Raw genomic sequence first — 17,401 nt, 5'->3', positions numbered from 1 at the left:
GACAGAAAATTGAACTTGTACGGCTTGAAACTGTAGTCTGCTGCATTATGGAATCTAATTATCACTGAGTGGGGGAAGTGGGAAGGAAGTACTAGATGTTTCTAGAAATTTTTAGTTATGCATGCATCATATGTATCAGTATGTGTGTTATGGAAGCACTGTCTCAGAAAAAAAGTCAGCAGTATTATATGCATGGTTTGTCCATCAGTAAATATTGTCAGATCCTTTACTTGGAGAGTATTTGAACAGCTTTTTGAAGGTAGCCCAACAGGCATAAATACGTAGCTTATCTTTGGAAGTTAACAGGAGCTGGAAATTTCCTTCCATTAGCTTTTCTAAAAATCCCAGTATTCATTTTAAACCCTTCCATCATAGGAAGTCTGGTGTTAGATTAGAAGGATGAGAAGACAGGGAAAAGAGAAGGAAAGGTCCTTCCTCTGCCATGATGGGGCAGACTCTGCAGGCGTGGATAAGCCTTACCCTTTGATTTGTCTCCACAGGACTGTGGTGTTCCAGAGTTAGAATTCTGTTCTGGAGCCAGCACAGAGGGACTTCCTATCTCCATACAGAGTGCAGTTGCCAATTTAGAAGAACTGGATGTTGAGAAAAACCCTTATATAAGTGTCAAATCGGGAGTGTGAGTACTGAACCTTTTTAATTACATTTTGACAGCAGGTAGAAGTAACATCATGGGATGAAAGTCAGCCAGTGATAGGAACAATATTTGAGAGTTTTTGCTACAAATCAGTTAACATACACTAGGTATTCTGAGATACATAATTCAGCATTGTGGGCTCCTAGCAGTGGAACTAAATTTTTGAAGGCATTTTTCATCTAGTTGCTGTCAGAAGTCTTCTGTAATTCCATATTTGAGTAGCTTTATAAATAGAAGCAACTCAGCTATAATTAACTGTTAGTTCATTGGAGAATGGATATTGTCTCCCTAATCACCCACCCTGTTATAACACTATGGCTCAATACCAGAAAATGAGTATTACATCATCCAAGCATTCCTCAAGCTACAGCCATATCCTGACTTTCTGGAGAGAGGTGATGCAAGATGATACAGGCCCCTTGGTAGCCCAGGATTTCCTGTATTGAGCAGAATAGTCTGTTTCCTGGGTAAATAGCCAACACTTCACAGTTCCTAAAGTTTGGGAGTTCTGTGCCTCTTCTCATAGATTATTGCAGAATGACATTAGCTATTCTGTTAAGAGAGTCTTGAGTTTGCCCTTCCATGTAAGCAAAGCCTTCCTTCCTATGATCTCACCATATGCATGTGAAGCTTGAGGTGATGAAAGAATGAAAAATGAAGTTTTGTCTTAGTTACAATAGAACTTAGTGTAACTTTTAACTGCTTACAGTTTTGTGTGTAGTTTTAAGAAAGTAATTTTTCATATGGCTCAATGCCTCTTCTTCCATTCCTTATTTGGTCTACTAACCCTGTGTCCAGCTTCTGCATTCAGCTTTCTTTCTGATTTAAAACAGTCTGAAGGAGTCTCAGCATTTTTAATCTTCACATTAAAATTAAAATAGTCTGCTTTCCAAAGGAGTGTTTTAATTGATTGTATTTTAATAATTTCCACTGAAAAAAAATGAGTGAGATTAATGTTAGAAGCCTTTTAATTCCTGAGGTGGGAATCCTAGGTAAAATTTTATACAAGTGTCTCATGCTCAATACTGGCGTTGGTTTTGTATACTCGTAGTGTAAGAAACTGGCTTCTTAAAGTGAATGAAGAAGCTGGCAATTTTCTGCTCTTTCATTCATGTTTACCTTGGATTGAGAAAAAGTATCTGAGATCATTTTAGCATTGATGTTGCCAGTGTATTTAAATAGAGCATGGTTTTGATGTACTGACAGTATCTATAACACATTGGCTAGCTCTGATGAGTACAAAAAGAATAATAATTTTAATAAGATCATTGTATTTGTAATGATGAACTTAATAAGTCCTTTATCCTTATTGTTATAGATGGCTTGCTTATTCAGACTTTAATTACAAGGGAGAGATGAAGGTTTTGGAAGAATGCAATTTACCAACTGAAATTCCTTCAGCAGATGTGAAATCTCTGCGTCCCTTAAAAATGGTGAGGACTTCATGATTCCCTAATAGATCAAGTGCCTTCCTTTTCCTAAAACTTTAAGTTTTAGATAAATAACTTCTTTTTTTTTTCCCCATCTTTTTTAGGGTGGTTTAAAGGTACAGATGCCAGTGAATGTCAAGGTAAGCACTGAGGACACTGAGAATAAAATTTAAGGACACTGGAAATATAAAAACTTTATTTAGGCTGTTTTGTTGAGTATGTGATGTTTGATTAAGTATTCAACGCATGCTGCTGAAGGAAAATTCACTAATGCTGTCAAGTCCACTTTCTTACTGGTGTTTCATGAGATGTAAAAGTAGTAGTAGTTTGGTTTTTACATATTAGAAGAATGTGAATTTGCTATAGAAGAATCGTAAAGCTTTTACAACATAAAATGAGTTTTCATGACGTGACACATCAGCCACCGTAATGGAAAGAGCTCAGGAGAAATTTTCCCATTTAGCATACCAAGGTGGGGGTTTTTTTGTTGTTGTTTTTTTTTTTTTAAAGAGAGGTGGTGGTGGTGGGGAGGAAGGAGGCAGGAATAGGATCCTTCCTTTCTATACCTGATCCCAATACAAGAGTCATGAGTGAGACCATGACCCTTCTGTGATTTGAGGAAGAAAAAGCTAATTCAGAATTATTGCTCCTTTTCCCTCCTTTTTCTAGTTCTCCACAAAAATGCTAATGCTTTAGGTCACTTTTAATTATATAAATACATACAAGACTCAGGAGTTTTTCTAATAAGTATTGCAAAAAATATTAATACTGCTAATAGCTGATCTGTGTGGTTTGGCAGATGAGGAACCCAGAGAGTGTGTTAACTGCAGTTACTGAAATAACTTCAGCAAAGTACAGAGAAAGACCTCTTGTCTGCTTTTGAGGGGTCAAGCTCAGTGTGTCTAGCTGTGACCGGGTAGGATTATGTACACTGCCCAGACGTAGGATTACAGGATATGTAGCTGCAGAGTGCATTTGTGTACATAGAATTGTGCAACTAAGTATCCTTCTGTGAAAATGTCTGTAAATAGCCTGACAAGCCTATCTATATCCAAATAAGGTCTCTTCAGCTTCTAGGGTGCTCAAGAATGAGAAGAGCTGAGGAATGCAACCCTGAATTTTCTTCATAGTGGTGGCTTGCTGAAAAAAGGTGTCTTCCACATACTGGAAACAGAACACGCACACAAACTTCCAATTACTATTCAGGACCTACTCAATGCATTGTTCCAACGTTATGTTTTTTAGATAATAATATATGAGAGAACCCACTTTGAAGGACGGTCTAAAGAGTTTTCAGAAAACATCAGTTCTGTCCCAGCTCTGCTTGGTAGTGAAGAGGAGTTTCAGGAAATTGGATCAATACGTGTAATTGGTGGAGTGTAAGTGTATTTCACTTTTATATTTATTTACTTTAAAATAGGAAATCTTAACTAAATGCTAAAAAATGCTAACTAAGGGGTGATTAGAATCTCTCACTGGTAAAATATTTTTAAAAGAAAGGAATATATATATTTCTCTTGTCAGTTGTCAACCTTGGATAAAAAAACCTCTCTGTCTAGCTTATCTATCCAAGAGAATAGAGGAAGGTAAAACTAAGTGTGTGAGAGGTGTGAAGTCAGTGTTTGCCATCTGTATGCAAATAAACTAGGCCACTTTGTTCCTTAATGACAGCATTTACACAGAGCTTTTATTTTTATTGCTTTATACTTCTGAGAGTCTCTGTTTAGTTTATTGAAATGGCCTTAGGTAGGAGTGGCCAGTCTTCAATTTGACATTTTAGTGCCTCTGAACAAACTGTTTTATTGTCTTAATGGTTTTCCTTTGCTGCCTGTTGCATGTTATCTGGAATTAAGAATCTGCCCTTATTTTCCTTCCTTGAGGCCCTGGATTGATTATGGGTTGCCCTGTCCCTCTCTCTGTCATACACAAGCACAGAAAGGGCTGCGTAACACAGTCCTTAGGTGGACTGCTCATGAGGTCCAGCTATTCTAGAGAGCTACCAACCCCATGCTTGTTCTTTTAAGCCTCTGCCAAGACTCAACAGGATAGGACTGTTCAAAAGCATGCAAGATGGTTGGTTCTGCCAAAGAGCTTAGCAATAAACTAGTTTTCAGAAACTTTTGTTTTTTCTTAGAGGATTTCAATGTTAATACTTCGATGTAAAGATTCAATAACATACATCCCTTCAAGCTGTTGTCAGAATCTTACAAGCACTAAATTCAAAATAAACATAATTGTGAATACTCAAATAAATCTGTTCATAAGTACATTATGTATTAGCTGTCTGGGAAGCCTCAAATTACTAAAAATAATCCTTCCTTCTGTTGTGGTGGCTTTTATTTTTAATACTGTGGTAACTTAAACAGCTGAATTAATGTAAACCAAATGGTACTAAAAGTAAAGCTATCCCTGCCTGCCAAATTTCAATGCTGGCAGAATTTGCACAGCAGTTCTAATACTTACAAGGGAGTTTTAATGAAAGAAATGCCTACAAGAAAGAAAGGAGGAGAGGGAAGCACTTTTTCAAATTTATATCCACTAGAGCTTTCAAAGTTGATGTGGAAATGCCTCGTTTTAATTGAGCCTTATCTATTTGTTCAAAATACTTTAAAAAGTTCTGTTCCCTTAGTGCTAAAATATATTCAACATGCAATGTATTGTATATATTCAATTCACTTGTCTATTCATATATATGTTTGTAAATGACAGCAGGAAGCAATATAAGTGGGTGAAATTTTATTCTGCAGAAATCTATTAATTTTGTAACTAGCTCCAGCAAGGGTAGAATCTCGTCATTTATTAATACACTGAAGAGATCTACTGCTTGGTTTTTCTCATTGACAGTTGGTGGCTTACAGTGTTTTGGCCACTAGATATATACTAGCTTCAGGAGTACCAAATATTGGTGTTGGGAATATGGTTGACTGAGGGGAGGTACATGGAGAAGCATTACACAAATAAACTCTTGTTGGAGAAAGAACCACATGGTGGGATTTTGATCCACAAAGAACACTTCATGGGTGCTTGTTGTGGTTTCAAACAAGCATTGCTTTGTTTGTTAGCTGAGTCTGTGGATACTCATCTTGGTGTTCTTAGGATGTTCTCTTCCCTTTTTATTTGTTGTGGAAAGTCATGTGTGCAGTTGTTCTGCTTTTAGTTATTTCTCTTTATTTTGTTGGGTGGTTGCTGTAGATGGGTTGCCTATGATAAGGAACGCTACAAAGGCCATCAGTACTTGCTGGAGGAGGGAGATTATGAAGACAGACACTCATGGGGGGGAACTGACAGTGTTCTCCTGTCTTTCCGGTTCCTTCAGGCTGTAAGTACTTTTATGAATTTCACACAAATTCTGCACAGTTCTTTGTACAAAGAGGAAGGTTATTCTTCATATATGGTACAGCTGTCTTGGGTTCAGTCATTCTGTCTTTTGCCCAAGTTCACTCTCATTTTTTTCCTGCTTTTGAAATTTAGACTGCACTGTATACATTGTAAAGCAGAAGCAGGTTCTAAACAGCCTTTGTAAAGTTCATACAAAGAATGTAACATGCAGAGTTCCTCCTCTACCTGCCAGATTTTCCAAGTATCTCAATTCTGTACTTCAAGCATTTGAATCTCTAGAACAGAATCGTCTTAAAAGTTTAACATGTGTAAATATACAGAGTAGTTCTTTATTAAAATAAAAATAGCTTTTCAAGACAGCAGCTGTTGCAAGCCTTAAAACAACATTACCCTCTGTCTCTGTGATTTTTGTGCCAGGAAATTTTGGCAGCAAAAATAATCATGGTGAAAAAATCTCTGGTACTAAAATGTGTTTAGTAGGGGCAAAGATGAAATAATAATAAAAAAGTATATCAGAGTACAGTGATGGAAGCAAAATGAGACTTTTCAATGATGGGGAAACATGGGATTAAAACTTCTTTATAATTCCCTTTGGTTTGGGGTTTTTGTTTGTTTGTTTGGGGGTTTGAGGATTTTTTTATTATAATAGGAACTCTGTGAGCTTTAAATACAGCTGCCCTGAGTGGCTCCTTTTGAGAATTAGATTGTTCACTCTGAGATTACTCAGTCTTGTATACTCAGATTACTCATCTCCTCATCTGAGGAGATGTCATATTCCAGAGCCAGGAATTTTGTGAAGTTTGAAAGAAGGCATTTTGAGCATACTCATTGTCTCAGGAGTCATTATTTAATAAATAAATAAATAAATTTAAAAAGGGAAGTTAACGTGAAACCGAAAAGACCATGCTTAGATTCACAATTTGCCATTTAGATTTTTATGAAAGGCACCTGGGGAAAGTTATATTTATAATCAGAATCTATCATGTAACTTAAAATAAAGATAAGAGTATAAACTGAATTGAAGAAAAATGTCATTTTCTAAATAATGTATTTTCAGGTTTGTGAGTAAAACAGGCAGGAATTTTCTTCTGACTCCTTGTTTTGAATGTGCAGAATCGTGTTCAGTTCCCGACTAATCTTAGTTTTTCTTTTTTTTTTCAAGCTCTACATAGGATACTTGAGTAACTTAAATTGATTTTTTTTAAAACTTCCTCTTGGCAAAGGACACAATTACAAGCTTAAAATTATGCACAGCTCTAACAGGGATGACCTTTCACATATATGCATGTACTTAATTTGACTCACACCTAGAACAGTCAGGATGCTCAAGTCATTAACATTTTAAAAACATGTATCAATTGCGCTCATATATCAACATATATCATTCAGATTGGCTTATAAATAGGTATCAGTATGTGCATATTGATAATAAAAGTGTAAGTAATACTTTTCCTCCAATTGTAGCATAACTAAAGGCAAGGAGCTCGTTGCCAATAAAATAACTAATGGCACTGGCATTTTGTTGTTCAGCTTGACCAACAGATTGACTGCCTCTCTCTGATGGGCAATGCATAGGTCAGTGTCCAGGCTTGCCATGTGCTCCCTTTGTGACTTTGTATACAATGCTTAAGGTCAGGATTTTAAAAACATTTTAGTGCCAAACTCTTGTTTTCAAGAGAACCTGGGCAAAAATCCTAAACTAGTTCTTTTCTGCAGGGTCAGATGAGAGAAGCTGTGAAGCTGGGGTTTGCCCATGGCTGTTGTAGTGAAGTTTCTGGGTTTCTTTCAGTAGAGCAGAGTATGTTGCCTTTGAAACTTTCCCACTAGTGTTTTGAAATGTAAAATGATTTGCCTTGGTCTGAAAGTCTGTTTTTAAGTATTTCTCCTGTTGCTTATTGTAAGAGAAGCTGTAATGAAAATTTAGGGAGGAAAAAATGATGGCTGAATTTGAAACATGTTTTAAATATAATTACAATTGTGGCTATATTGCAATATTTTAAATTCAGTCAAAAAAATGATGTGCGGATTTGATCTGAATGGGTTTTCAGGAACTCTTACCAAGTCCTTGCTTTAGGACTGTTAAGGATAGCTGGTTTTCTTTTGCAGTAAAGCTGCATGAGTTTGTTGGGTTTTTTTTTTTCCTAAAAAGTAGTCTCAAGCTGCACTTGTTTATGATGATTTTACCAGATCTGGCACTTTCATTTCTGGTGTATACCTGAAGCAGTTGCAACTTTTCAAATAAATCAAAATGGTTAACATAGTAGGAAAAATAGTTTTAGTACAAAATTTGTTCCATCACTTTTTAGTGTCCTATAAACAATGCAGAGAGGTTGAACTACATCAGGTGTTTATTGTAAAATTGGTTTTCATCACTCATTATAACTGAATCCTGTACAAAGGCATGGTGTCCTCTAAAGAGCCTGTTTGGTTTACTCAGTGGTTGGTAGTTTGTAAGTGCTACAGCAGCAAGTATTTAGTGCAGTAATTCCGGTGATGGTGTCCTCATATGTTTGTGAATCTGTGTTGGCTTCTGTATTTGCTTCATAGCAAGCCTTTGTTTGCAAGACTTATTCTCATCTTAATATGACATTGCTGAATGTTTCAGAAACACTGAAATTTAATTAAGTTAATGCTTTTTGTTAAAAATTAAAAGAAGAAAGTGGATGGTTTGTTGTTGTGCATTTCCCCAAGCAGTGACTGAATTGTGTGCTTTAAGTGGTTAAAAAGTTGGAGATTTGAAACCCAAATTTGAATAATCTGAAGGTGTGCAAGTAGTCTGGTCAAGCAACTATGCTAGTTGAAGGCATAAAGCAATGTCACGCTGCTAGATAAGAGAGAACATGAGTGTGTCATGCGGGATTTATTTTCTGGCTATAGTGATTAGTCATACAATGGGTGTATCTCTTAAAAACTACAAACCCCTTGTGCTGGAAAGGTGATCTTGCCCAGTCTGTTCCTCTCCATGATTATTGCCTTGTTACTGGGAAGGGATGAGAGAAGGAGAACTTGAAGTAAAAATCTACAGTTGTGGTAATGCTTGTAGTCATTTGTGAAGCTGATGGAAGATAGATGCTAAATCCCCAACCCTTCTCTTTCCCACACAGGCATCTTTGCACTCTCAGTCGTCCTCATAGAGGAAAGGATGATGCTCAGGGGCAACAGGTTCTTCCTTTCTTCAGTGGAAACCACTGAAGGCCATATCAGATTGCCAGGCTTCCAGCTAGGCACTTAAATGCCAAAATACACCATAAAGATCCACATAAGGGACTAGGTCCCTTCACTGCTTCATAAAATGCTGTTTTTCAGGCTACAACTCTTTTCCAAAATGTTTTAGGTTGTGAAGTATCACTGAGCTGTGATGGCCTGTCTTCTAACTCTTGTGCTGCCTCTTAGGATTTCATAGAGTCATCAGTGGCACTTTTTCAATCTGATGATGAAGATGGTAAAGCATTCGACATCATCAATGAAGAAATCCCTGATTTGGAGCTGGCTGGATTTGGCCCAGAGACAAGATCAATTCTTGTGAGAAGTGGAGTGTAAGTCTACTGAAATATATGGATAGAAGTATTAAGTATTTTTGTGCACAGTTGGGTTTTGGTACATGTTTTGACAGAATATATTTCACATGGTACAGGTGATAAAGATTTGGAGGAGAAAAATGTTTCTTTCAGTTTTCTTGATAAATGAGAAAAAGAAAAAAGACTCAGTTTTCTCTAAATCTCATGGTGACTTTGACTTGGATCTGGACATTCTTGTCACTAGAGAAAGCTTACAGTGTCCCTCCAAAGGTCACACGGACTGTAGTTTCATGATACAAGAGCTTTGGCGGTAATACAGAATAGGGATTTGGGGTATTGGGGTATGTTAAGAACTGGAATACCTTTTGGGACAGGTGGAGCCTGTACAGAAAGGATGGGCTGTGCCTTATTTGTAGTAGAGTCAGGCTGCTGGCACTGAAAATAAAAATCCTTTTTAGAGAACTATCTAAACTAAAAGCAGGGTGTTAAACCAACAGATGTGGGAGAGTACCTGGTTGAAGCTGACAAAGCCTACAGGGTGGACTTGGCTCACTTTAAGTGTGCATATGTGAAGTCCAGGAGGAAAATAAACAGCACAATTGCAATAAGGTAAATTTGACTGCCTGCAGTGTCTGTTGACTGAGATATGGAGTGTTACTGATGGAGCAAGGACTAACCTTACAAATGCTAGAAGCCTAAAAATAGTATGGGGGGAACTAGAATGCTTGGCATGAAATGACAGCTCTGATACAGTGGATACCACAGAGATTCGCATGAAGGATAAGCAGAGGAGCTACCAACTCTATAGGAAAGATAGAGTAGGCTGTTACAGGCATGAGAGTGGCACTGTACATGAAGAATGGTATCCAGTGCTAAAACATGAAATACATTATAGGGAAAAGAGCACTATGGAATCACGTGGGTGGAAATTCCAGACTTTAATAGTAATTTTTAAATTGCAGTATTAACATTGTCATGCCTACCCTAATGGTGATGGTGACAGGTATTGGCAACTGTTAAGTGACACTAAAAAAGCTTCAAACTTAGGACAGATAGCAACAGTGGAGGGTTTGAACTGGTCACATAGAGAGTGGATATCAGTGTCTCATGGGGATGAGACAAGGATGAAAGGCTGGGACTCAATCTGGAGAAGAGCTGACTGAGGAGGGATATGAATGAGATCTTGCTGTAGGCAAGCTTAATGCAGCAGCATTCACAGAATCCTGCATGACAACAGTTGGGGGATGTTTTACAGAACTAGCTGAAGATTGCTTTAAAGCAGATGTAGAGGTTGGAGCAAAAAGCCTTTCTTACACCAGAGGCAGTGAATTTCTAGAACTTGCTGCTAAAGTAGGCTGTAGTAGCAGATAGCACCAGGAGGTTTAAAAAAGCACTGGATGAATCAATAACAGATTCATAAACAACTGCTAAAAGGACTAGGAAAGGAGATGCCCTCTAATATCCCTAATATAAGAGTCTCAAGTGCTGGGTGACTGAGAGAAGAATGTACCACCAAAAGTGGCCAGGTTAGCAGTGTCTCTAACTAGCACCCATCTACTGCCAGTGCCAAAGAGAGGGTGTGCAGGACTAGAGGCACCCTGGGTCTCTCATAGATGCTTTGCCTCATCTTATCAAGGCTTCCTCATTTCCTTCTCTTTCTTTTTAAATTTTTGTCAAATGCAACTGGAAAATTTACAAGAAAGCCCTGTCTGGAGAGACACTGAACAGCTGAATGTTCAGCTGAGAAACAAAACACTTGTCAATTAAGTGTCTTTCCTCTGGGCTTCTAAGCAAGGCATCATCTAATGCTGAATGTATATTTGATAGAAAGGCAGAGACCCAAAGTTATTTGTTTGTCAATGTAGCATTTGCAATGTAAAAGCAGAAAATCAAGTGTGTGACAATTTTGCGCCTCTCATTGGGTTTGGTGTTACATCGTCCGTCAGATGGACTTATCAAGAAAACTCCAAAGAAAATTGTTCTGTTTAACTTGTTAGTATGTTCATCAAACTACACAGAAAAATGTGTGTTTTCAGCTTAATTATTGTATGTTTCTCCAGGTGGGTCGCATATCAGCAGAAATATTTCTGTGGAGAACAATATGTATTGGAGAAAGGAAAATACAAATGTTTCTTTGACTGGGGAGGATCTAGTAAAACCATCATGTCAATTCGACCTATTAAGTTGGTGAGTTACCAGAACTTGTTAAGGGGAAAACTTAAAAGAAATGAGACTTTGGGAGATCAGAGCATACAATAATGTTATCATGTGGGCTATGCTGTTTAATCAATTTGTCTCTTTACTTGAAAACAAGTTAAACACCCATGTGGGTGACAATATAATGAGGCTGTTTAGGATAGAGACTGAAATGAACACTCTGGATCTTTCTATCTTTTGAGAAAGTTGTCAGGGAAACTTCATATAAAGAACTTCCCTTTAGCAGACTGCATTCATTGTAAGAATAACCTGGCCTGGAAAAATTAGTTTGCCTTAAAACACAGTAATTTATAATGCCTAATTGATGATGGATATAAAAATATTTAAGAAGTTATCTGGCCCATATTATTGTTGTATAATAGAGGTCTGATTTTTCCCACCCCCTCCTATTTGGATGCTAAAATATTTGTAATACATTTAGTGAATAAAGACAGGAAATATTCTTAATCCATTATTAAATCAAAGGTAGTGCAAGTTGCCTAAACAGATTAGTGCCAGAACTGTCAAAACCCTAATGCAAAACAAAGACAATCCTCAGTAATGAGTGTAAAATAGATGATGCTACTGCACTGAAAACAGGGAAGGAACAAACATTTAACCTGATTTTGAAAAGCACGTGTTGAAAGAGGTGTCCAAGTCTTCTTTTGTTTTAAATTCTGTCTTTTTTTCAATAGACTCAAAAATACAGAGACATTTACATAGACTCTAATCCAAATTATATTAACTAATTAATGCCGAAGTTGTCTGTGTGGAAAGGGACTGAACAGTCAGGCAGGTAGTTATGAGCTTACAGGCAGCTGATGGCAAAGGCTGAGGAAGAGAGTTGTGCCAAAACCATGGGATGTGTGTTTTTTCTCTGCTCTTGAGTTCATAATTAACAAGTTTCAGGAACTTGATGTGTCTTCTAGGAAATTAATTGTAATTAATTTTCTTTATTTATATGCATGTATATATATGTTTATTATTGCAGGAACCACTTGGAACGAATGAGCCTCCACATTGGGTATGTTGACATTATATAACAGTCTCTAGTACTAAACTGCATTTAGTAATTAAATACAGGTAATGTTGAATGTCTTGCTTTGTTACTTCAGATGATATCTCAGTATTATCATCTCCATACAGCACAGCATTGATGGAGGAAACTAGTAGGTGTATAAAGGTTGAGTTTGCTAATGTTCCACTCTTATTCCAGGTCCTACCTTTTAGTATTCTGTCCTCAAAAATGCAAGCAGTTCAGTAGGTTTTGGGTGACTTTGGCTCTCTATAGCTATTTATTTTCCTCTTCTTTCCTTCCTGTTGCTGGAAACTCGCTATCACATGCATTCATCCTTCTCTTTGTGGCATATATTCTTTCCATTATTTTGCATTGTATCTGGTTTGTCACTATCTTGTTCATTATGAGGTGAAGAAGAAAGTATAAACTGCAGAAAGCTGAACTGAAGTCTTCAAACCTGCAGGTGCATCAACAGAGGATGTTGTGGTTTTCAGTCTTGGATGCTGGTAGCTCTGCTTCTCATAGTCTCCCAGTCATGTATAGCCACTCCTCTAGCAGCAGGCATCACTTGTTCTATGCGTCCCTTTTCCTCACAGTAACATATGACCTTGACCAAACACATCCTGATTATAACAAATCTGTGATAAATCCCTTCTGAGATAGAATCTATTTCCCTGAAAGTTGCATCTGACTTGGTGACAACTTAAGAAGAGAAAGCAGTCCCTATAATTCACTTTTAGTCCCAAGAACAAGTTAAAGTTTTGCACTTTTGGTTGTTATCTCACAAGGTTATGTTCTGTTAATGTATGTTAGTGATATCTTTCAAAACCAAAAACCTTCTCTTAAGTGTTTGTGCTCTTCATCAAGGATGGTCTGTCTCCTGCAATGTTCTGTCCCAACAGGGCTCTCCTCCCTTCCTCCATTAGTTGCTTGATTTCTTTTTTTCTGTCCTGGAATACTGTCTTTTTTTCTGTATGGGTGATGATCCAAGTGGTTCATTTTGCTCTCTCTATGATATGCTCTTAATTAAGCAGAGTTAGAAAATGTTGTTTCAATAAACATGACTTTTTTTTCAGACAAAAGAGACTTTATTGCTCAATGGTTCTGTTTCAGAAGACTTAAGTACTTTGTCATCTGGACACAGTTTTGCTCTTCCTTGCTTGGATGGGTGTAATAGGCGTAAGCACATGGGAAACACATACACTGTGTTGTAGGTCAACATTGCAGGTTGACCACACCCTTCTTTTTCTCTGGGTATTCAAGTTCTACAATTTTATGATTAACTCAGGACTACAGGAAATTTTTCCTGTCTGAAGACATTATTGATGTGTTATTTTAGTCTTATTCACTGATTTCCTGCCAGGCCTATTCATATGGCAGTTTGTGGCCAAATCAAAGACTTGCAAGTACGTTCACAGTACTTGCCTTGGTAAACGATACCAGGTAAAATAACTGACTCAGAGGGAACTGGTTCAAGATAACAGTTCAAGATAATTTTCTCTCCATCTTCAACTCTCCTACTTTTTTAGGATGTCCCAAAACCTATTTTTTTAGTGATTTAATCCAGTTTTACAGACCTTTAAGATCAATTCAGACCTTTGAAATGTCAATAAATTCTGCTTTATAATCTTTTAATTTCCAATATTAGGTGAAAAAATCTCTCTGTATGTGTATATGCGCAGTCACCTTTAAATACTGACATGTAGTACCTTCTGTTTTGCCTTTTGTGTTCTCTAATAGCAGTGCTGATGCAATTTTAAAAAAACATTATCCTGACTTATCACAATCCTGGTTTTCACAGGATTCTGCCCTAAAGCTGGGGAAGGAAAAACGTCATTCATATTGCTATAGTTCTTTTAGAAGGTGAAATATTTTGAGTAAGTTTTTATGGGAAAGCATTTAATCACTTAGGATAAGTAAAGGGCAGTCTTTTGGATAAATATGAAAAATTTTTTGTTCAAATTAAATAAAAGTTTCCATGTGTGAAACACTCTCTTAGTTTGGCACTGAAAAGCGTGGTGCACATGAGCTAAGAAATCCTTAAGCATCTTAAATTTGACCCTTATATAAGCCATATACCAGTTATTTGGAATGATTATACAGTATATTCCCACACTTTTAATAAACATATGTCTGAGCTCAGGGAACTGTTTTCACTGTCTACAAGAATGAGTCTTTTTTTTCACTTCTGCTTTTAGTTGCTCATCAGAAATTGAAAAGCAACTAAATTTTCTTAAATTTCTCAGTAATTCCCCTGGCGTTTTCTTCCTGCCAGGCTCCCTAATAGGCAAAGTAGATACATTAAGAATGTCTGAAATCGCCAACTCTAAGAAGCCATTAATTTTATTTATTAAAAATAAAACTTGATTTTGCCCAGCAAGAACAAAGCCTCTTTCAATAGCAACTGACTTGTACAGATGATTTAGGAAGCAAGAGATAATTGCTGTGATAACTTCTATTTGTATTTTAACATGCTGTTCGTTGACTTTTTAGGAAGTGAAACCTGACAGTAATGTCAAACCCTGACAAAGCAGAGATAGCTGAGACTCAGTGCAGATATGCAGTGTTTTCACTGAGGAATCAGTACTTCACCACAGCTTTTGTCAAATTAAGACCTTCATTCATTATTAGATACATTCTGTATAAAAACTGAGTTACAGATCTTTTTTTAAAAGCCTTGCATAGCATCTGGCCTATGAAAGAAAGACCATGTGTGTATATATATTCCTTTATAAAGAGCTTTGAGATAAGTGGGTAGAAAATACTATGTAATTACAGCCTAAATAGATGCTTTGTGACATAGCAGCGCAATTATATTTACAGAAAAATCACTTACACGTCATTCATTACATTGTAACTGATGTGTGTTCTCCAATTTGCAGTTACAGCACGCAAGGCCAAGTTAAGCCTTTCTTGTTCTTTCTAACAGGAAACATATTCATTTATTTTAAAAACACAGACTGAGTTTTTCCATAAAATCATTTGCTGATACTTGTGTTTGGCCTTCTCGCTCCGTACTGGCAAAAGCATTTGATTTCTTTTCTTTGGCAGTAAGCTCGGCCAATCTGGGGCATGAAGGGGGAAGTAGCTCTTGCAACAGCCATCGTGTTTTTCTTCCATTACAGAATATGAGCTGGTCTCTTGATACAGTTAAATTTTTCATTTTCTTCCAGCCTCTCTTTCAGGCTTTAAAGTGAAATTCACCTCAGTTACACAGTGGTGGCCCAAGGGTAGAGAATTCTAGGTGACTTTGCCATAGATCATAGACTATGTCACGCTATTTTTCTTCACTCCCCCCTTTTTTTTCCTTTTTTTTTTCTTTTACTGCAACATTTTCAACCTTATTGCTTTTTCAGGGTGAATTGATCACATCTTACTGGTGGGGTATGATTCAATGTGACTTGAAGTTCTTCACCATGACATGTAAAAACAGCTTAGGTGAACTTCAGAAGTTCATGGTGCATCTACCAGCCTGTACCCAGCTCCCCCAGAAATTCTCCTTCTAATTCTTCAAAGTTCTCCTGCTAGTTCTTAAGTGAGAAACTACCTGTGATCACTGTGGTCACAGAAGATTTTAAGGCACTTTGTTAACTGTAACCCTCTGTCTTTTGACCAACAATTCCCCATCCTGTTTTGAACGCTGGATTGCCGAGCTGTAGGAAGAGTTGGCTGCAGTTCAGGGGTACTTTGGATGGAAGATAACGTTCTTCAGTCCTAGCCTTCTCTTTTTCTCTGGGTTGTGTCCTGCTGCAGTTGAACTTAGGCTTGATGCCACTGCCTTAGCATCACTGGGAAGCATCCTGTACCGGGCCCAGAGATGATAAACCACTTGATCTTTCTAATAATGAAGCAGCTGTAGAAATGTAGAAGATCCCTTAAATGAGAATTCATTCCAATTACTGTATCTTTGTGAATTTAATGGATACTTCTCTAAGACCACAGCTGTCTCTGTGTACATTAATGATAATGCATTTGTTTTCCTTTTAGTCATTGGTTTTGTTTTGTTTTGTTTTTGTAGCTCAAAGCTTTCAGTAATACACATTTCCAAGGAGCATGTATAGATTTCACAGCAGAAGTTTCTGATTTTACATCATTCATACCATGTTCTTTTAAGGTTCTTCGGGGATGGTAAGTCTGGTTTACATGCCACCATTTTAAGTAATAAGAAAGGTGGGGTTTTTTTAAACACTACTAAATTTCAGACAGCTGAAACTGCTGTCTGAAACACGTGCCCATCATATTCCATCATGTCTTAGACCCTTTGTCTTGCAGTGCAACTGTTGTCCTGTCATTGGTTTGGGTAGTATGCATTTTGCTTTCCCTGTGGGAAGTTTGCACAATTACTGTGATTCTTTTTTTAACTCCAATTAGAATTTATTCCAGATTTTGAGAACGTGGTACAGTAGAAGTGTCTTCATTCCACTCACATCATTTGACTCTGGAACTGAGATTTCTCTACCACGTGATTTCATTTTGCTTCTTTGGTTGCTTTGTCGCATAGCCTTTCAAGTCACCTTACTTTTAAGCTTAACAAGAACAAACAGAATTTTTTATTCCTTATTTCCTTAGCAAATATTAAATCTTGAAAAAACACTGCTGTTAATAAGCAGCTAGAACAGCTAATCTTTTTTGTTACGTTATTCTTACAGTTGGCTCCTGTATTACCAAGGGGAAGTCACCGACAATCACTGTGTGCTGGAAGAAGGCCTTTACGTTGACCTCAGTTCCTGTGGCTGCCCAACTGCTACAATCAAATCCCTCAAGCCTATTCAATATGTAAGGACTTTATTGAAAAAAAAAATAACATTTTGTAACTCTTTTCCAAGTCAGATGTCTGAAGCAAGTGCTTGGGTTAAACAAATTTTCACTCAGGGAAAAGAGTGAGATTTGTTTTCTTGGCTTATGAGATCTTTTTTGGTTAGGAACAAGCCAGCTACGTGCTCACATGCTCGTGGTCACTTGTAGGCTCACACAACTTGGGCTCAAAGTTGCTCCCTTTTGTATGGGTTACATTGGTTGGCATTTTTCTGACTGGTCTTTATAATACAGCTCAGCAAGCCTAGTACGCAGTGAGGCACTGATTTTGTCACACTGTCTGAGTGTATGGGACTTCTTTTATTTTGTCTGCAGCCAAGGTTCAGTCTTAAAGCAAAGTACATACAGAAGGCATGAAAATGGAAATTACAGGGTAGCATATTGACATGGTTTCAGCCCCAACTAAGACTATGTGGTGCTTCACTCACTC

At 37.3% G+C, this 17,401-nt stretch overlaps 1 protein-coding gene across 1 annotated transcript in view; it reads left to right on the top strand.

The window, feature by feature from the left end:
• The window catches only part of LOC104520813 (very large A-kinase anchor protein), a gene marked incomplete at its 3' end in the record, with an annotated part of 44,015 nt that extends 27,083 nt beyond the window's left edge, over positions 1 to 16,932 (top strand). The window contains exons 8-17 of the mRNA XM_029083654.1: positions 501 to 637; positions 1,974 to 2,088; positions 2,190 to 2,225; positions 3,331 to 3,464; positions 5,278 to 5,404; positions 8,818 to 8,960; positions 11,003 to 11,129; positions 12,130 to 12,162; positions 16,175 to 16,284; positions 16,806 to 16,932. Coding sequence (XP_028939487.1) covers positions 501 to 637; positions 1,974 to 2,088; positions 2,190 to 2,225; positions 3,331 to 3,464; positions 5,278 to 5,404; positions 8,818 to 8,960; positions 11,003 to 11,129; positions 12,130 to 12,162; positions 16,175 to 16,284; positions 16,806 to 16,932 — 1,089 coding nt within the window. The remainder of the gene's footprint in view (positions 1 to 500; positions 638 to 1,973; positions 2,089 to 2,189; positions 2,226 to 3,330; positions 3,465 to 5,277; positions 5,405 to 8,817; positions 8,961 to 11,002; positions 11,130 to 12,129; positions 12,163 to 16,174; positions 16,285 to 16,805) is intronic.
• Between the last annotated feature and the right edge of the window lie 469 nt (positions 16,933 to 17,401).

Source organism: Antrostomus carolinensis, unplaced genomic scaffold (assembly GCF_000700745.2).
Source record: "Antrostomus carolinensis isolate BGI_N321 unplaced genomic scaffold, ASM70074v2 scaffold8442, whole genome shotgun sequence".
Lineage (NCBI taxonomy): Eukaryota > Metazoa > Chordata > Aves > Caprimulgiformes > Caprimulgidae > Antrostomus > Antrostomus carolinensis.
Note: the sequence above shows the minus strand (reverse complement) of the source record. Positions and strands in the feature narration are given on the sequence as shown.